This window comes from Vidua chalybeata, chromosome 4, assembly GCF_026979565.1.
Source record: "Vidua chalybeata isolate OUT-0048 chromosome 4, bVidCha1 merged haplotype, whole genome shotgun sequence".
NCBI classification, from domain to species: Eukaryota; Metazoa; Chordata; class Aves; order Passeriformes; family Viduidae; genus Vidua; species Vidua chalybeata.
The window spans coordinates 64053747-64075332 of NC_071533.1; the positions used below are offsets into that span (position 1 = coordinate 64053747).

The 21586-nt window shown below is 41.6% G+C and overlaps 1 protein-coding gene across 2 annotated transcripts in view; it reads right to left on the bottom strand.

The window, feature by feature from the left end:
* FAM193A (family with sequence similarity 193 member A) overlaps positions 1 to 16765 on the bottom strand; it is a 75299-nt gene extending 58534 nt beyond the window's left edge. For both annotated transcript variants that reach the window (XM_053941130.1, XM_053941129.1), the window contains exon 1: positions 16341 to 16765. In XM_053941130.1, the coding sequence (XP_053797105.1) occupies positions 16341 to 16574 (234 nt within the window). In that variant the 5' untranslated portion in view covers positions 16575 to 16765. The remainder of the gene's footprint in view (positions 1 to 16340) is intronic.
* Between the last annotated feature and the right edge of the window lie 4821 nt (positions 16766 to 21586).

The following is a 21586-nucleotide window of genomic DNA, read 5'->3' on the forward strand; positions in this document are numbered from 1 at the left end:
TTTGGGGGGAGTGAGGCATTAAGGAGAAGCAGGAGGCAGCCGAGCCAAGACATCTGTGACTGCAAAGTCTTTAAGGCAGTTCAAGAGGAGACTGCAAAAGACAAAGCCAAGTAAACAGCTGTATCAGAAAAAACTCCATAAAGAACAAGCTGTATAGTTGGATGCATATTGCTCCAGATGTTCTTTACCTCTTTCAGACCCAAGAAAATAAAAGCTGTTCAATGGTCATTCACCACACTGACTACTCTTCATGGATACTACTAACAACAATTGAGAACAAATAAGAAGCTCCCAATCAGCTCTCCACATCCCAACACTGTCAGGAACAAATTCTCCTTGCAGACAACCCCATGAATTTGAGAATGCTATCTAAGGACAGCTCTGGCTTCTCTGACCATGTGATGAGGGTCTGCATGCCAGTAGGTGAGAATGTACATTACAAGGAATTCACATGCAAAAAAAGCCTTTCCTGGTTGTCAGCTTGAGGGAAGACTATTTTTCACTAGGATGATGAGCAAAACATCAAGAGCTCAAAGATGATATACCAAGGCAAAAGCCTAGAAGTAAGTACAAGCAATTACTCATAGAAGTTCATAAATCCAAGTAACCAATCAGTCACTAATGTGTAAAGCATAAGAATTAGAATTCTCTGAATGCGACTAACACAGTGATCTACTCCAAAAGAGTCTCTTTCCCTCTGGAATACTAACAGAAAAAGGATCCAGTCAGTTCACAAAAAAAAACACAACAAAAACCTAAACATACAAACAAAAACCCAAACCAAACAAATGCCAAGGAGTGTTATGCCTTATACCCAAAGGACACAAGCATCACAAATGCAGAGAGAGGTATCCTGCAAGTCTGCAAATAATAAAAAGAGGAAAGCACATGAGTGTTATCAAGCTGCAAGCTTACCAGAGACCATCAGAAAAGGCCAACAAACAGATGTTATCCTTTCTGAAAGGGGGGAAAAAAAACCCCTAAGACTTTTTGTTACAAGGAGATAATAAGAATCTAGGCATCTACTGGGAATGGCTCAAGGAATGTAAATTTTTAAAACACAAAGCAACTGGAGACACTTCCTTTAGCTGTAGCAGCAAGAAAAAAGTAGCTGACAGTAAACAATAAGTTTCACTGGAAGTGAACCATCAATTCAATGGTTACTGAAGAGGGAAAGGAAGGAAGAATAGCAAGAGACAGATTTTACATCACTAAGAGCTCACAGATGACAAGTCTATGGGAAGGAAGACTTAATTCTCAAATGACACAATAGAAACAAACAAATTCAAGAAAACCAAGCACAGCAAGAGAATAGAAAACATAGCAAGAGAATAATGACTCAGAAAAAGCACACATGAAGGGAGTAACAAGCATAACAATGGCAAGAGAATAAGAGGGACAAATATGTAAGGCTAAAGGCACAAAATGAAAGAATTCTTACTAAACAGCTTGAGGCTACTAAGAAATCATTCTATCAGTATACTACTACTACTACTAGAATTTCTCCATTAGTGAATGAGGAGAGAAAAGAGACTGATGAAGAACAATTATCACCAAAGAGATCAACTACAAACAGGTGACCAGCACAATTAGCACAAGTAACTGAGTAAAAATATCCACCCAGAATCAACTGACTATTAGAAAGAGTCATACTTACAATTTTTTCCAAGTAGGCTAGATCTGCTAACATTCAAGAAACTTCCTCAGGAAATCCTTTGAGCCACCTCAAAAATCAATACTCCTATATTTGAAAACTCATGGAGGATGTCTTAGATAATCAGAAGCTTAGAAAAAGGTGAACTATTTAAACCCTTTCTTTAAAAGAAAGAAACTACCTCACTCCTCTCAAAGAAACCCCAACCCTCCACCCAAAAAAAAATTTTAAAAACACCAAAAACTGAGGGAGGAAAAAAAAGGATAGTGAAGGTAGAAACAGCTGAGGAATGGATTGTCTTCAGTTCCCAGAAAAGTTAAATATGCCCAAACAATCTTTTTAAGCACTTAGATGATATGAAGAGAAGGAACAGCCACTTTGGTCAACCAGTAAAATTTTCTTCAATGAAAGATTTACACAGGGGAGGAAGAATAAATGTCATGATTTACTTGATTAATGTCTTTGACAGCCTTAAGTATTGAAACTTTCTCATGACCAAATTAAATAGCAAGATCTTGACAATTACCATGAATTTCCAAATAGTTCTAAGTGACTATATGCAAAAGAGGAGTCAACAAGGTCAGACTGATGGAAAGAACAATGCTACCTTGGGATGCATAGGTTATGTGACACAGGACATAATCCTTTCACCTAATACTGCTCCAATAAGTCTCAGACGAACAACTGCAACTCATTGTGAACACAGGTCATGGAGCCAGACAGGAACAGCTGGAGAAAAGCCACAACAGAAGTACCACCAGACACAGACAATATTACCTGCCAGGAAAGGCTGAGAGAACTGGGGACACCAACCTTACACATCAGAATACTGAGGAGAGAGGAAGAGTCAGGTCTCTCTACCCACAGCAAACAGAATAAGCAACAAAATGTTTGAATTGCAGCAAGGGAGGATTCTATGCAATAGAAAATTAACAGCAAAGCAGTTAAGAGTAAAAATAGGCTGCTTGGTGAGGTTGTGGAGGTCATTTTAAGAGCAGGTTAAACAAACAAGTAACAAAAGCAGAATCAGTACTGTCTCCACTGGCCAGAAGACAGATGAATGAGATAAAAATAAGCATAGAAAAAACCTTGAAGTTAAGACTTTAGAGCACTGATAAGAGTATCTGGAATATTACAATCACCTTTGGTGTCAGATTTAAGGAGCTGGTTTACAAAGACGGCTGCTTGGATTTTTGTCTACTTCCTAGAGTGCAATTAAAAACCCCAAAACAACAATGACAAAAAAAAAAATTAAAAACCACAACATAAAGCAATCTTAAAAAAAATTAATTGTATTATTCAGACAAATAATCCACCTTTTAATATGTATTAAGGTATATAATTACAAAGACTAATATTTTTTAATATTTTAAAAGAAGATTAAAAGCTCAAGAATTAGTGGAGTCTACCTGATATGATTCACAGAGGGAAAAAATACGACCAAAAAGTTCAACTCCCCTGGAAGCTACACAGCTCCTGATACACTGTGTTGGTCAGACTACCTGCCTGCTCACCCGTTACCCACACACATGCTCTCTCTCACAAATGAAAGAGTGATTAGGAAAATGGAAAAAAAAAAAAAAAAAAAAAGACAGCATAATTAGAAGGATAAATCCACATAGTAGCAGTGGGACACAGACATCCTTTCTGCCTCTCCCACCCCTATTTATGGCAGTACAGTGGAGCTGTAAGCTTACCCAGTATAATTTCCAACTATCCAGGCCAACTAGCTCAGGAGGTCTGACCACAAGGACTGGTTTTCCATAAAGAGGAGCTACCAAGATCCTTCCTGTTCAATAGCGTCAGTCAAATTTTGCTTAAGAGGAAAAGAATCCCAACAGCATATTGGAAGGGCAGGCACAACAGGTGCCAGAAAGACATCTTCCAGTGATCCTCTCATGCTTTAACAACAGGGGTTTGTGCTCCACTAAACTCCAGTAAAGTCCACTAAGCAGAGACACCTATAAAAGAAATAATCATCGGACCCACCACTTTTCTGATCATGTAGCAACATTCATTAATAGATTACTGCCATAGCTATGCAAACTCTCTCATGTCACAAACACCATCCTACACAATATCCATTGTCCTGAAAAAATTAAAACAAGGGCAATTTCTAGTCATAAATAAAGTCTTCAAAGCATTAATAAAGGCAGTACATTGCATCAACTATTTTTTGCTGATCATGAGTTAATATCAACACTAATAAAACTTAGCCTATAACTTCAAAAAGTTAAACTACTCAAGCACACTATACAAATAATATATTTGTGGCAGAAGTGTCAGAGACAAGACAATGCAAGCAAAATAAAACAGTGAAGACTAACTTCCTGTTATAAAAAAGAAGGAAATATATGAGTAACAAAGAAACCATAGAAAAAAAGTTTTCCATTAGACAAATTCATCCCTAACTTGGAAAAACAATTTAAATGTAAAAATACAATTATTTGGGAATTATTTTTTAATATTAGAGCAATACCTCATATACTGAGGGTTGGAGTGGGAGTGTTGATCTGCTGGAGGGCAGGAAGGCTCCATAGAGGAATCTGGACAGGATGGATCAGTGAGCCCAGGGGTCTGAGGTTCAACAAGGCCAAGTGCCAGGTCCTGCCCCTGGGTCACAACAACCCCTGCAGTGCCACAGGCTGGGGCAGAGTGGCTGCAAAACTCCCAGCAGAAAAGGACCTGGGGGTGCTGGTTGACAGTGGCTGAACACGAGCCAGGTGTGCCCAGGTGGCCAAGAAGGCCAATGGCACCTGGCCTGGATCAGCAGTGGTTTGGCCAGCAGGACCAGGGCAGTGACTGTCACCCTCAGCACTGTTGAGGAGGCCTCACCTCGAGTCCTGATGTTCAGTTCTCAGCAGTTCACTGCAAGGAAGTAAGTCACTGAGGTCCAGAAGAGGGATGTGGAGCTGGTGAGGGGTCTAGAGGGTAAGTCCCATGAAGAGTGGCTGAGGGTGCTGGGGGTGTTTAGCCTGGAGAAAAGGAGGCTCAGGGGTGACGTTACTGTTTTCTGTAATTCCCTGACAAGAGGCTGTAGCCAGCTGAGTCTCTTCTCCCAGGCAACCAGCAACAGGACAAGTGGAAATGGCCTCAAGCTGTGCCAGAGGAGGTTTAGGTTGGACATTAGAAGGAATTTCTTTGTGAAAACAGTTGTTAAACACTGGAATGGACTACCCGTGGAAGTGGTGGAGTCACCATCCCTGAAGGCGTTCAAGAAATGACTGGACATGGCCCTCAGTGCTATGGTTTAGTTGACATGGTGGTGATCAGACAAGGCTGGACTCCAGGATCTCAGAGGTCTTTCCCAATTTAATTGGCAATGTGATTCTGTATCCTCCATTTTGTAACATTGTACACTATTTATATGCTATTTCACCAAGTTAAGATGTCATCCTGATCATCAGCTTTTTCCATGTTGACTTTCTCAGGATTATCACAAATATAAACAGTGTTGGGAGTAAATTTCTTTGATTTTTTTTTTTTTTTTTTTTTTAGTGTTTTCAGTGCAAGGGAGGTCTAATACCAGTTAGGATCCTCTAGGCTTTAGCAGAGAACACACAGACTACCCTGGACTTTTGCAGCTGTCAAATCATCGGTAACACCTGACTGAGAGGATGAGCCAATCTCACCAACCAGGTAACACTATCAAGTGCAACCCACTGACTTCAGAGCTTCTTTCAAAACTGGCTTCACACTTAGACAAAGCCTCATTTCTGTGACCTTAGTTAAAAGCCACAAAGGTAAGCACACATTCAGACTTCTGTCTGAATGTTCTACTTAAAGAATAAACTACCGCAGGCCATTTCTAGCAAGGTTTTAACAAATTTTTAGGGATCAAAACAATCCCTGAAACCTTACACAATCACTAGATTTTTCACCAGAATAAAAATGAAAACATAAGCTCAGAACTAATTTGAATATTGACAGAAGAAGAAAGTTCCTCTTCATTTTTTAAGATGCAGCCATGAAGTTTACAAAAAACATACAACAAGCAGTCTAAATAATATTCAATGAATGATTGTCATAATTTCCGCATAATTCTGAAAAGCAGTAAGCTAGGTCACCAATGATAGCACTTCTGAAAACATGAAATAATAATTAATATTTAACTTAGTTACTATGCAATGTTTCTCAGTACAAAGTTCCATAGCCTCCTACATAAGGTTTCAAATCTCTAACTAGTGTATACTGTAGAAGCTTGGCAGCCTGTTTTCCAGACAGAAAAGTAATTGTATTTTTTTTTCCTTTGAATGCATAAGAATATTTTTTAAAAGCTTTCTTTTAATCTAAAAATTATGGAACTTTAACTTTGTCCACTTTTATTCTTGTGGTTCAGACTATTATGATGCTAAATATTCCAGCCTAGTCAGCTTCAGGCTGCTGTTGCAAGCTGTCTCAAATCACAGCAGACACCAGTACAATTCCCTGCAGACTCCCTGAAAAGGAGTGGAGAATGACAGTATAGTGGAGACAAATCTTGGGAGTAGCCAGGAAAAAATATGAAGATAAAATAAAGATGATCACACAGATAAAACTGCAAAGTTTCTTTGACAGTAGAGTTCTATTTCTTGCTGGATGACAAACTAAAACCATAATTCATCTGAAGCCTATTCCAGTGAAGATCTGGGTTTCAACTACACATTAGTTACAGCCACATAGATAAGTTAAGGCCATTAAAACAAAATTGTGAAAAACTTCTAGTGAACCTCAGCTAAACCACCATCTGTTGTGGCAGCAGTTTATTGAAGATAAGCAGCCTGGAAGCATTATGGCAATTAAGAAATCTTTTGGTCATTAACTCCACACCAATTAAACACTACAGGCTGGTAGAACCGTACTGTGGCTCAGAACTGCTTCTTAAGGTGAACTCTTCTGTTCCCAATGATTGGTTTCACTATGAGACACAGTGTGGCAAAGAACCTTTAAACATTTACTCAGGTAAGTCTTTGTCCATTGGTAGCCCACATATATGTGTGTTCTCCTGCTCAAAAATTATTTCCACGCACACATACAAAGTATTTACTTCATTCCTACACTTACATAGCAACCTCTTTAACCCATATTCAAGACCACCATGTTTCAAAAAGCCTCAGTACATGCACACACACATTCTCACTCATGCATCTGTCCAAGAAAGTGTCTCTGGACTTGCATCACCATTAGTGTGATCCAAATTCAGAGTGTCATATCTATCTCAGTGAAATATTCCCTACAACACATTTGAAACAGTCAACTGTTGAATTTAATATAGTTATAGAAAGAGGTTCCTTCCATTAATATTTATAAACTAACAAAAGTCTGCCTACGACAACATGTTTCACTCAAGGCATTTTTAAATTAAACTACCAATCTCAATGGAAAAAATCACCTAACAGTAGAAATAGCTGAACTACCTGCTCAGCCTCGAGAAGAAAAGAAGACAAAGAGTACATCTTATCAATGTCTCTAAGCATCTGAGAGGAGGGTGTCAAGCACATGGAACCAAGTTCTACTCAGTGATGCCAGGCAATAGCAGGAGAGGCAAGAGGTGAAAACTGATGCACAGGAAGTTCCACCTGAACATGGAAAAGAACTTGCTCACTATGCAGGTGACTGAGCCCTGGAACAGGCTGCACAGAGAAGCTGTGGATTCTTCCTGACTGGAGATATTCAAGAACTGCCTGGAAACCATCTGGTGAAAGGTGCTCCAGGAAGACCCTACTCAAGCAGGCAGGTTGGACCAGATGACCCCACCAGAGGTCCCATCCAACAGCAACAATTCTGTGTACAATTCAATGGTATCATCACCTTCCTTTCTTCTGCTCTGAGAGCTAAAGTTTCTATTTCTGCACACAGGGAAAGAAACAAACAAACAAACTCACCCCACCCAAAAACCAGAAAAGCTTTGGCATTTAAAAAAAAATCCTAATTTAAAACCTTAATTATTTTAGCCCCACAATACAGAAGAAATCATAAAGTTTGCAGTGCCCACAGTTAGTGCACTGACTTCAACCACATCAACATACAGCTGTTTGTACTAGGTCTCTCTCTTTGAAAAAAAAGCCTCAAAGAAAGAAGTGGGTGGCAGAGTGTATTCAAGTCTAGCACCCCTGCCTAAAGCCACATCTTTTGCTTCTAAGGAGCCATCATTGATGCAGTTTGACAGCACAAAGCTGAAAGCAGAACAGGAGTCAAAGCAGAGTCTTACAGCACTTCACAACACTACATGTACACTACATTTAATATGGTTTCCAACATATTTCAACACTACACATGATAAGATATCCCCTAATACACAGACTTTAGAGTAATGGCTTGCATTAATTAACAGACTGCTTTCAGGAAAATGATTCAGTTGACAGCGTTCTTTTCCTTCCCTCACTTTACAATCCTGGTATCATGACAGACATTCAAAACCTGAGGCACATGACCAAAACTTCTCAGTCAAATTGAAAACACAAGTCTACATCACGCCATGCTTAGTTAGTGCATTCAACAGTCTTTCTTGAACTCACTTGTTCATTTCAGAAGGCCAAGCATATTTCACGTACCATCAACAATGCTTGCTCTTTTACAGTTTTCTCCCCTCATTCACATTAATTCATCTCCTACTTCACCCAAGAGGAAAAAACCACACATTTTAGTCTTAATCTATGCCTCCAAAGACCCCACCCTCATTCACTACCCACAGACTTCTGTTAACTTACCAAACCTGTAATTGCCACCTGTTTCTTCTGACACATGAGGAGAATAAAAGCAGAGCAAAAAAGACCAGTCCCTGAGAAAGCAGTGCTTATCTACAAAAAAGGTGCTGCTTCAGGGTCTTGTTCAGATGCCAGTCTAGTTGGGAAATATCCATGTTTAGAGCTCCTATATGATTGCTGGTGACAGTAACACTGAGCTATCCTGCACTAGCTCTGGCAGCAGCCAGCCCTGCCAGCACACAGCTGTGCCAAGCCCACCTGAGGGACAGGTTACTACCCTAAATCCAGATCATCTATTAGCTTAGATAGCCAATTTTTGATAAAAGCAGGCTCAGGAGGAAGTAAAAAGGTAACTACACAAAAATATATCTCAATTAATTCACTGTTGTCCACACAAGTCTAAGTAGTAAAACCCTTTGAGTGGGCTTCAGTTGCCAATGTTTTTATTCCTAATTAATAAAATTATAAATAGTTATGAGTCCATGGAGCCCTTTACATTTTTAAACTACAACTACTGGATTTAATTACTACAGCTAACTTATCAATCATGTATTATTTAATAAGCAGGTATCAATCACTAGAGTTTTATATTCTAGTGATGCATGCATATGTTAATAGCTCATGTCTACAGCACATGTACAGGTTTGTGACATAAACCAAACATTGCCCAGTTCTCTAGACAGTTTGGTCTTGCTTTAAGTAGAGAAGCTACTATTTCCAAAAAGAGCAACAACTGACAAGGAATTAAAGTGAGCAAAGCTAATATTGCAATGCAAGCCATGACTAAACAATCACTTTTGATATTATAGACATAATTAATACCTAGAAGAATAAAGGTGGGCATCTGAAAATTTACATCTAGAGCAGTGAAGCTCCCTGTGCTGCCAGCCAGACACTTCTACCCAGCCTGCTACCTTTCCCTGGAGAAGAAACAGCTATTTAGAGCAGCAAACACTGCCCCAACAGCTGATCACATCCTCCATCTGTCTGCAGCTCAACACAGGCCACTGAACTGCTGCCAAAGCAGTTAAAGGAAAAAAAAAAAAAAAAAAAAAGCCAGCAGCTTTTTCCTACGAGCAACTGTCATCCATGAACCCTCCCAGAAATTAGTCCTCACTGCCTATTGTGGCTCCTCCTGGACCACAAGCAATTTACCTCCCACAGGCACATTCTAAGAGGAGGAGATGAGCCCATAAGAGAAGCCCTGAAGTCCAGATGCCATAAGTGACAAGTTTGCTCAAGATCCAGGCAGTCCACAGTGCTGGACTTCAAAATAATTACATTTGTGACCCTGTAAAAACTTAATTATTTACCTGGATGATTGTGGTCTCATGTTTTTGAGCATCCTTCACAAGTAAATACCTGTCAAAGCTACTACAAGCCAGTTCAACAGATTAGTGTGTGAAAGAAGGACTAATGTAAAGGACTTGCATGAGGACTTTGTGACCTTCCACAGTAAGTTACAATACAGAGGCACCTACAACCTATTGTGGCTTGTTCCTCTAGACCTGAGGAGAGACTATATATAGGAATGTTTCATGGAAGCACACAGATTTTCTTCTGAAAATTGTACAATAAAGTAAATCTTTTATTTCCTCCTTATAAATGAGCAAAGTTACTCTTTAAGATTTAAGATATGACCCAAGGGGGCATGTACCATAACCTATTTGAGCTCCAACTTTTTTTGTTTTTTTCAGAGGAAGAAACGATAACTGAGTAGGCAGGTAGAGGCTAAGCATGGCCTCCTACATAGGAGGAGTGCTTATCCAACTTCAGCACTCAGCTTGTACCAAAATGTCTCCAGGCTCCCTTTAATAAAGGGTGGAGAGAGACAGCCCCTTTACAGAGTGATGCAGAACAGGAACCTGCCTCTCAGGTGCCTGAGCGGGTTCTATCATTACTAGGAATTTTGAGATGGAGAGAACTACCTTTGTGGCTTTTGCAAAAGAAGGGGAGTCGGTTATTTAAGAACATGGTTCAAGTTCTCACCCCAAGGAAGTTTTTCACCTGTCCAACATGAACAACTTCAGTTCAACAGCTTGGAAGAGGCTCACAGGCAGCTCCACTAATATGCCCCCTAAAATCCACTTTGCACAACAGTGCCTGGACTAACTTCTGCATCACTAAAGAGCCATACATCTTCTATTATAAAAAGCAAATAACAAGAGAATATTTAGTAAAAAATATTTACCTCAGATATATCTTTGATAGTATTTCTGGTGTGTCTCCTCACAGGTGAGGAGGTGAAGGTCAGTAATGTCATAGGCTGCCTTGAATTTTTACAACACAAAATGAAGTAATTGTTGGGTCAAAAAAACCCCATCATATTTATTCTATTGCATTCTCAGAAAAGCCTCCATTTGGGCAGTTCCCGTAATACCATTAAGAGTAACATCATAAATGTCATTTCCCTGTCGAACTCTTCATCTGCAGCAAAGAAGGAACTGAACTGCAGTATTCTTCAAGACATTTAACTCAAATATTTCATTATGTTTAATTATCCTAGGAAAATTCCACATATGGAATATTCTTTCTCAAAACAGACCAGTCCAAGCTACCTTAGTCATTATTAAATTAAAAAAAAAAAAAAAAACAAAACACAAAAAAGGAAAATGTAGGGACTGTTTCCATTACCTTAATAAAAGGGGATATATGACCTCCTTTCCCATCAATGAAGAAACCCCAATAAATATTAAACCTTCTTTGATTACTCAGATCCATACAAACCCAGAACACTGCCTAGCACATCCATGAAGTCCTGTACATCCTAAGGAAAGCAAGTTTATTTCCCAGTAATTTCTCCCAATCACTTCTCCACAATATGTCTTCAGTAGGTCTGGATTTGTTCAGGACCACCCTTGCTAATACACATATCAAGGTCTGAACATTACTCTCATAGGCACCAAGCACCACCAAACTGAATTTCCACATCCACTCAGCTCTCCTTGCCAGGCAGAAGAGAGGCTGACTGGATCTCTCACTGTAAAGGAGCAAGGATCCAAAGACTCCCCCCAAGATGAGATACCACTACAACAGGATAAATGCCATAACCAAGAAAATAATGTAATATTAAATGCTTACATAAAACTTCAGGTACTCTTCAGGGTCAAAAAACTTGCAGGACAAGAACCCTGAATATTCTCATCAATATACACCTATTTCAGAATTAACTTTTCAAACTAATCTATTTCCAAATTAAATCAACAAGGTCTTGCTTCCACAGTCAGGAAACAAAAGGGAGGAAAGGAAGGGAGTCACTGTTTAGAGTAAAAAATTTCTCTCTCTCTCTCAATCTCTCACATTTTGCAACCAATACAGCAAGGGAAAAAAAATCCTCTGCCTTCTCACCTGGAATCAAATATCTCCCAACAAAGCCAAAGGAGGATCCTTAGCTGATACGGATTAGACACTGCTGAACCAGATGCCATTTTTTCAGACACACTTTTGGTATGTTTCATTTAACAATTCACAACCAATTATTGTCATTATCACTTGACCATGGTTTTGCAGGTGCAGGAGGTGAGGGAGAAATTGAATGCTCAGGGACTGGATATACATCAAGGTCATGAGTACACACAGGCACACACTTCCCAGGAGCAGCATTATGAGATCTGACCCAATCACTGGTACGTGTGCCTCTGCTTTCAGGTCTGTTAGCTGAAAAATGCCTGAAGTGAGCATGGGAAGACGCTATGAAAGAGCTAATAATGTGAATGTTATGCAACCACTAAGCTTGTTTTAAAGTTTGAAATGTTCTGCTTAGATTCTGCTTTCTAAATTAGCCAGTTAACTCAACCATACCATCTAAAGCAAATCCTAATAGTTTTATCCCATTCTGTCTCATTTTATTATAAGAAGCAGAGCATAAGCTCTTCAGGGCAGGCACTGCATGTCTATTACCAAAAAAAAAACAACCAAAAAAAACAGTGATCTATCTTTAATCAGAGAAGAAATTTACTACCTGACTGTCACAAAGGCTTGTTTTTCTTCAAGTCAGTATTTATAAGCACTGGCTGCCTCAGCCTGAGGAGCACAGGTTATAATACTGTTTTATTAATTGGAGTTTATCTAGTTTACCTGAGCTTTGACAAAAATTGGCCAAAAGAAGTTTGCTTTTGGAGAGGAGGAGGCCCTACATACAAGCACAAAAGCTAGCTATTTGCTGAACTTCTGAGCTCCTGACAAAGCTCCTCTTCTGAGTGTTTGAATCATAGAAGGGGAAGAGAGAACAGGGAAAATCTGAAATCACAAATCAAACACAGATATCACTAAAACACAATGAGCTACAAAGCTGCTGAAGAAATTGGCAACGTACATTCTGCCATGTATAGAATCTCTGTTTAAAAAGCAGTACACCACAATAAAAAAAATAGTCTGCTGAAGTATTTTATGAAATTCTAAAACAGCTCTCAAATGTAAGATTCAATACATTACTACATTTGACATAAAATACTTTGAAAAATTCAAGTGAGAGAATTGTAAAATAGCTACTAAATTATTCCTTTTAATAACACAAGATTGGTCAGACCTGTAACAAAAACTATTTCTGTAGTTGATCAGCTACTGACATAGCACTCTTCACTCCAAAATACCTGAACATACTAATGAATAGTCAATTTTGCTATAGTATATGTATGAATTATGCAGTGGTTGCTAGAGATAATCAAATGCCTCTCACAACATCAATAATCCAAGTGTCCGTCAAAAATTTATAGGATTAAATTAAGAAAGCCTGATACAATGCATTACTGAATTAAAACAAAACCAAAACAGAACAGAGAGCAAGATCTATTTCTATAAATACACATGTTGAAAAGAAAAAATCCTAGAGAAGTCCTGCAGCAGCACTGGACAACTAAATGTCTTAGTTTCCAGTTCCAACTAAAGTTGACACAGAGGTTTTCAAAACTCAGACTCCCTTGCACTGATACACTGCCAAAGCACCCTTAACTTCACTAGCACTCCAAAACATCTGACAGTGCTTCAGAGGACAAATTCAGATGCTATAAAGCATGTGCATGGAATAACATACCTTCCAGGAAGATCCCGTTAGGAGTTGCCCACTTGCATCCCAGAACAAGACTTAGCATGTACTCTAATGCAGAATTTAGCCTACAGTCTTAAAAAAACCTCATGATAAGATGTATAAAAACCTCAATTCAAATTTATTTGTTAGCTCTAACAGGGTTAGCTAGAATTTCAATACTGGCACATGAGCTTTTAGTCGGAACCATAAATACATTCATTTTTAAACTACAGTCAACCTGTTTTATAAAGCAGGTTCAAAGCATACATTATTCTGAATAATTATTGACACACACAAATGTGGACCACACACAGGATTATTCATTTAACATCCTGTTTCATTCTGTCTTTAAGACAAGTTTTGGAAGAATCACCTAACAGAACACAATTAGAAGGATGTGCCCACCCCACCCAGAATAGCTGCCCTAAAACCCAGTAAGTGACAAAAGCTGGAAACTACATGAGAGCAATGAGAGCATGAGAACAAGTAGAACACACTATGCTGTGCAGCAAACACTAAATTCGTAGGGGGCTGGTGATTATACTTCACATCTTTTCAAAGATTAAAGTTTGTTCAGCAGAGAATGGATTGATGATTTCTCTTACCCACCAAAGGGAACTTCACATTATTCTGGGTAAGATGAAAGTAAAGCAAGTCTGGTTACTATTTTACAACTATTAGTGTGTTGCTTACTCTCTATCCAGCCAAAACAAACATTTCACCTAATTTAGAAGTGATCTGTCCTGTAGAATACAGTTTTCATTCTCAAATTCATCATGAAAAAACATCTGCTATTCTTTCACTCAAAAGACCAAGTCTTGTTTTGACCATGTACCTTAAACTATCAGATTTTTACATACCATTATGGTGATTCTATTTTCACATCAGCAAGAGTCTTGCAACAATGCTTTAAGATTTCAGCTTTGCAACAAGATTATCAGCAAATTTTTAAGTACTGGCAATTTTCATGTCACAACCATTGGAAAGCTACTGAAAGCGTCAAGAAAGAAGTCATTGAAACCAGTATGGAGTAAGCAACACCAACTTTAAAGAAGCATAATGGAGTATAAGGATTTACCTTCCAAGAAACTGAGCACAGGGATTTACCTATCCTCAAAAATTCATTCTAATATGCTTACTGTTTGATTTATCAAGGTCTCTGTTTAGGTGTATTCTAGTTTAACTAACTAATCTGTTTGTTTAACTGACTTAACTCCCCACTTGCCTATCAGTCTTCAGAACCACTTGTATCACACTACAAAGGGAAATGGAAACATTTGACATCTCGCGTGCAGGTGTTAGAGGCAGAAAAAGACCAAGGCAGAAAAAGACCAATTAAGACAAAGTCACAAATGCATTAAGTTACATGCTGTGTACACTTACAGAAGTATGAATAACATGTAAGCAAATATAATAGACAGATGTATTCTCCCAAAAATGTAGTGCTGAAACACAGTACTTAATTTTCTAGACATGATATACTTTCAGAGACACTGAGAAATGTTATTTGGAACTACCTGGTCTGAAAGAAATAAGGAACATGAAGTAGGTAGATTAGCAATGATTTTGGCTTTTAAGATAAATTTCAGAAAGATCCCATACAGTCTGATGAGAACCAAAGTTTTAGACTACACATAAACACAAGCCACAAATATCAAAATACTGGGGGCAGTGGAGCCACATCACTATCCCATTCTGAGCATCACTTCGCTGCTGCTTTCAATTCCCTTGGCATGATGATATTTAACAAAATCTACGAACCTGTGCCTGTAAAGGCTTGTGATCTAAGATATAAAACAAAACAAGATGCATCTTCTTGGTACAGGTTTAGTTAGTGTTGAGTGATGACTTGCAAAGTTGGAAATAAAAACCTGCACACTCCTTTGCCATTAGGCCCATCATTCTTCTGGATATCTAAGTCACATATAGGCTACTGTCCCAAAAGGAAATGATGCATGAAGTTAAGTGTCAGATCAGGACAGACATACAGAAACAGTTAATCTGAAGTACAGGAGCCAAGTATGAAAGCGCATGAACACAAGCTTTAAAGAGACGGGGCAAAAAAGTCAACCTACAATCACCAGATTGATTGTTGACCCAGCAAAATACATGGGCACAAAACTACATGGAGAACAAAATAAATCCATTTATAATAGCGTGGTATTTCAGACTTGCTACATCACAAAAGCCAATTCTTTCATTTCCTTTCCATGTGCTCAACAAGTTTATGAGAGCAAGAGGAAACGGAGCAGGTGGTATGACATGCACATGGAAGTCTGAAGATGCTGTCAGCAGGAAATGCTGCTGTAAATATGATACCTGAACACAAGCTCTGTGTTGATAACAAAAAACTTGAGGTAACCTTCACAAGAGAAAGGAAGAGAAATGAACGTCTTTGCTCTTTTGCTACTTGAACCAAAAGGACATCTTTATAAGGGCTTAATCCTTGAGTATTTTTTTCTTGGAAAAAAAAAAATCAGTTAAACTACATAATCTGCTCCCAATAAATTTCACCATAATATGAAATAATGTAACATATCTGGATTATTCCAAGGCACCAGCGTGCCAACCACAGTCCAAGCTACAATGAACCTCCTATGCTTAATAACGAAGTTGGCTACTGCAAAAAGGGCGTAATGGAGGTGTCTCTTTGCTTTCTCAAGGCCTGCCCGCCTATTTCTTGCAGCTCCTCCATTAAGGTGAGACCCCGCGGATGGGGACGCTGAAGCTGATTTCAGGACAAGCCCCAGGACGACACGGCCCCGCGCAGCCGGCGCGGCCCTTCCCCCACAAAGGGTGGGGAGCTGAGGACGCTGCCCAGCCCCACCGCCCCCTCCCCGCAGCCCCGGGGCCCAGCCCCGAGACCCCCGCCGGGGCCCGAGCGGGCCGGGGGCACGGGGGGATGCCGCGGCGCAGCCCCCGGGCTGCCAGCGCGGGTGTGCGATGTCACCGCGCCCGCCCCGGCCCCGCTCACCTCGCCGTGTCCCGCCGCGGCCCCGGCGCCGCCCGGGGCTCCGCTGCCGCCGCCCGGAGCTGTCAGCAGGGCGCCCACCGCGCCCGGCGGGGCGGGGGCCGCTGCCGCCGCACCCCCGGCCTTGCCCAGCCCGCCGGTGCCGCCGCTGGGTCCCGGCCCGCCGGTGCTGCCGAGGCCGCCGCCCCGCTTGTTCTTCCGGCGCTTCGCTCCGCGCTTGGCGTCGGCCGGACTCATGGTGCTGACACCCGGGCACGGGAGGAGGGAGCGCCGGGGAGGAGGAGGAGATGGGGGGAAGGGGCGCGGGGTCGCGCCAAGCGCCCGGGGCTGGCGAGGCCGGGCGGGGCCGGAGCTTCCCGGGCGGCGCGGGCGAAGTGGGGCTGTCACGGCCACGGGGACTCGCTCGGCCCCGGCGCCGCTGGGCAGAGTTACCGTCCAATATGGCGGACACAAGGGGAAAGTGATCCCCCTTTACGTTGGGGGGCTCCCCCTCGGCGCTGACGGGAACCGGCCGCGCTTGGCACGCTGGGAGGCGTAGTTCCGCGCCTCGCCGTAGCCTACCAACTGTACAGGCATTGGACTATAGTTCCCAGCGTGCATCGCGACGCCCGCCTGGGCGCGGCGGATGAGCTCATCCGTCCCCGCGATGGCTGCTGGGAGTTGTAGTCCCCCGATCTGCCGTTAGCCGCGCCGGCCAGCGTTGCCACCCCGGTCAAGGGACTACAGCGCCGCCCCAGAGCCGTGTGACTCCTTAAAGGGGCCGCAGCGCTCGGGGATGAGGCGTGAGGGGATGTTTTAGGCAAATCTCTGCGTTAGGGGCCGCAGCCCACCTGCCGTGCCGACATAACACTGCCCTTGAGTATCGTGCTGTTTTGTCATACTCTCTCTGTGCAACCATCCCTCAGAGCAACCCAGGCACCACCGTCCTCAAATCCCGCACAAGGCAGGCTGAAAATGGAGGTTACACCACGCACACTGGGGCCGAGGGCACTGCTGTGCCCTGAGGAGCCGGAGGCCACTGCCTGAGTCACCATCCCTGCAAGTGTTCAATAAATGTGCAGATGTGGTGCTTCACAATGGTTTAGTAGCTTGCCACATGGTCTAGTGGTGGGCTTGGCAGAGCTGGGTTAATGGTTGGACTCTCAGGTCTTTAAGAACCCGAACGATTCCATGTTGTTCCTCACAGTGCACAGTCACAAGCAAACCCAGCAAAGGTGGAATGCTGTAGCTCTGCGCTTTGACACATCTGAATGGCATGATGCAAAAATCCTAGATGTGAGCACATTAAAACTGGTGATAACTTCATGGGATCATGGAATCCATTAGGTTGGAAAAGACCTCTGAGATCGAGTCCAACCTACGACCAAACACTACCATGTCAATTAGACCATGGCACTGAGTGCCATGTCCATTCTTTCCTTAAACACCTCCAGGGATGTGACTCCACCATCTCGCTGGGCAGCCCATTCCAATATCTAATCACCGTTTCTGTGAAGAAACTCATCCTAATGTCCAACCTAAAGCTCCCCTGGTGCAGCTTAAGACTGTGTCCTCTTATCCTGTCATTTTCCTAGGAGAAGAAGCCAACCCCCACCTGGCTACAGCCTCCTTCCCTGTAGCAGGGATCAATAAGGTCATCCCGAGCCTCCTTTTCTCCAGGCTGAACATCCCCAGCTCCCTCAGCTGCTCCTCATCAGACCTGTGCTTCAGACCCTCCACCAGCTCCACTGTCTTTCTCTGGATGCAATGAAATGCTTTAACTTTGGGTGGTGTAATGCAAAAATTGTAGGTGTGAGCACACCTGGTGATTGCTTAGGGCAGTCTAAAATCTCTTTTGCAGCATTAAAATTGTGAAGGCATTAAGTGGTTGTGATGGTGGGCCAGAGGATAGTTCAGGAGCACCAGCATATTTGCCTTCTATTCACCAATGACCATACACTCTTAAAAGATCATGGAAAGACAGCCTCAGGAGTTTTGGGAGAGCAATGGAAGAAGGCCAGTAGAAGCTGCCATCCACACTGAAGCTGTTCCAGGCTTAGTTTGCCTCAATACACATAGGGGAGCTTTGATTTTACGTGCAGACAGCTGTGAAACCAGGAGAACACATTTGTTCATTCTAGTAGATGGAAAGGGTTTTTTGCGGCAGAGCCCTGGTCTTCATAAATGCATTGAATGCTCAGCACACACAGCCCTACATAAACAGCAAACAGCAGTGGCAAGAGTAGCTGTGTACACATAAGCATACACAGCCTTTTGCCACAAACAAACAAATTCCAGACCCTGAAGTACAGATTTGAAGTTGACTTATCTTTGTAATACATGGCATTATTTTAAGAGTTAACATCTTCCACTTGAAATTATGACACAGTCTTATATAGGGCTGTCTTTATCTTCCTTTCCAAATTATATTTTCACTTGAACCCTCTTCATTTAACTCCATGCTTCTGAAAGAAAGATTATAGCTCTGTCAGTCTCTCTATCCCCTATGTATTACAGATAAGAAGCATTATTATGAGAAACTATTATAGTAAAATCACTCAACCATACAGGAGCTAAAGTAATGCTACTTAGTCTGACATCATAGTATTTAATTCTGATAATCTTATTGCAGAAACAAGTGCTTTCCTTTTACACTTCAGAAAATAAGGGACATCCTGATGATTTTTTTAATCCAGCTTTCAATATTAAAATTCACAGTGCAGGACAGCGAATTTCTATAAACTGTACAGGCCAGGGTCTTTTTTTAAAACCTGCAGGTAAATACTCAGGGAAATTAAGCACTCCTACAGGTTTGCACTGAATTTAGCTACCACTTAGAATTAGCTGCTGAGCCAATAGGTTGTTTTAGAAATGAACTTGCTGCTTTGATGGTGGATTTGAATGTTTGTATGAACCGGAACAAAAGGCAGAGGAAATTAATTTGACTGGTGTGGAGACCTATGACTATGTTTCTTGTCCTTACTTGAATTACATTACTGATAACATTCCATCTCATCCCTAAGAAAATAAACTCAGTCATTTTAACAAAGTAATTTACCTCATTGTTAATCTAAAGCATGACATGGCATTTCAAAACCCTTTTGGGGGAAAAGCTATTTATACTCTGAGAATTTTTCACATTTTCCAGGAATGACATATATAAAAACTCATTGCATAAACAGTGCAGATCACTGCAGGGCTTTCCCATACTCTTCCTTTGAACCAACCCAGTTTCAGCAGCATTGTAATTTTTCCTGTGAGCCATTAAGTCAATAAAAGGCTGAATAGAGAGCTCAGGTCACAGTTACCTTTGAGTTCTGCCTTCAGGATGTCAGGGTGGCTGGAAAAACTCAATAGGGTTTTACCACCTCACTGGAATATTTGTACTGGTCTCCTGTTGCACGCAGAATGATGTAAGGATTCTATACACTGAACTACTGTTATAACCTCAAGTAAAAATTAAGAGACCTGTTAGTCATTACATTTTCTGAAATAATAGTCTCTGTGCCAGAGAGGTTAAAATTTATGGTTTCTTTAGTTTCAAGGGGTTTTTAATGATGCATTTAGTTCCCAAATTTGCAGGTGCTACTTGATGACATTGGTAATAGACTGAACTCAAAGGAGCAACTCACACACAAGGCAACGCCATGGGATTTTAAAGCACATCCAGGTTTTTTAGGAATCTTCTGGCCTCTGTTGTACCAGCTGTGATGCTTCCAGTTAATTTCTGGCAAATTGAAGTCCCCAATAAGGACAGGGGCAGTTGGCTTGGAGGTGTTCCTTAGTCCCTTAGTTCCTCAAAGGCATCATCATCCTGGCTGTAGGTCTATAGCTGACTCCCACATTATTTGTTTGCCACTTGATTGTAATCCAGAGGCTCTCTACTGTACCATCACCAACTGTGAGCTCCATATAGTCTAACCCTTCTGTTCCATACAGAGCCATCCCTCTGCCTCTTCTGCCCTGCCAATCCCTCCTGAAGAGCCTAGAAGCATCCAAAATGGCACTCCGGTAACAGGACTTATCCCACCAGACCGGGCCAAAGCTTCCAGCTCCTTGGGTTTGTTCCTTATGTCCTGTTAATTAGTGTAGAAACATTTCAGGTGTGGTACAAGGTATTGTAGCCAATACCTTGTAAAGCAGACGAAGGGTTCCAGTTAGTGCTCATTTCCTCAAGTTTTTACCACACAGTGCCATTGCTCCTTTGGTTTTATCCCTTTCCCCCTTCCAAGCTAGTTTGAAGCTCTGTCAAGGAGCCCCCCGAGCTCCTGTGCTACAGCTCTTTCCCCCATCTGAGACAGGTGCATTGCATCAGTGGTCAGTAGAACAGGTGTTGAGTAGATCATCTCATGGTCAACAAACTCAACATTTTTCCAATTACACCAGACTTGGAGCCACATACTGACCTGATGGATCTGCCTAACAGTATTATTCCTTGTAACTGGAAGAAGGATCAAGGGAATCAGCACCCATGCTCCCTGTCCCTCTGCCAATTGTCTCAGGGCCCTGAAGTCTCTTTTGATTGCCCTCAGACTTCTCTTTGTTATTTCATTGCTGCCAGTTCAAACAACCAAGAGCAGATAGCAATCAGAGAGCCTTACTAGGCTGCAGAATTTTCCAGTAATGCCCCTTGCCCAAGCCCCTGGGAGACAGCAGAATTCTGTGTGAGTTGGGTCCAGTCTGGACAACTTCAGCAATTGGCACTAATTTGTCTTTGCTGTCCAAAAAGCTGCCATTTTAATAGAAGTTCATTTTCCTCTACAGAAGAGTGAACATGCAGGTGGGTAGCTATAGGGAAGGATGTATTTACACATAAGTGTGCAGCATCACAGCATATATGTACACTGACTGCCTTTTAATCCCCTTACCTGCAGTTCTCAAACCCAGTTCCAGAGTGTCTGAGCTCCTTTCACGTACGATGGGTATTGACAGCAAGCTCCTGGATGGCCATGGAGTCTAGGCACTCCCTGCTTTTCAAAGAAAGTAAATGTTCTCTGGGTGAGGTTATTGATTTATTGACTTTAGTTGAGAGAGTTTCTGGTTGCTTGGTGGGACTAAACTGAAGAATAATGAAAGCAGCATCATTCTTCTAGCAACACTTTCTGTAAAGCAAAATACTGCAGGTTTTCCTTTAGATGGCCAAAATTAGTTTCACCCAATCTCCTCTGGAGTTTGTTTCACAGCCAGATGCCTCAGCTGAAAAGACTTTATCTAATGCTGAAGAGGTTTAGAGCAAAATAAAAGGAATCTCACATGCTGGGTGGTAAAAC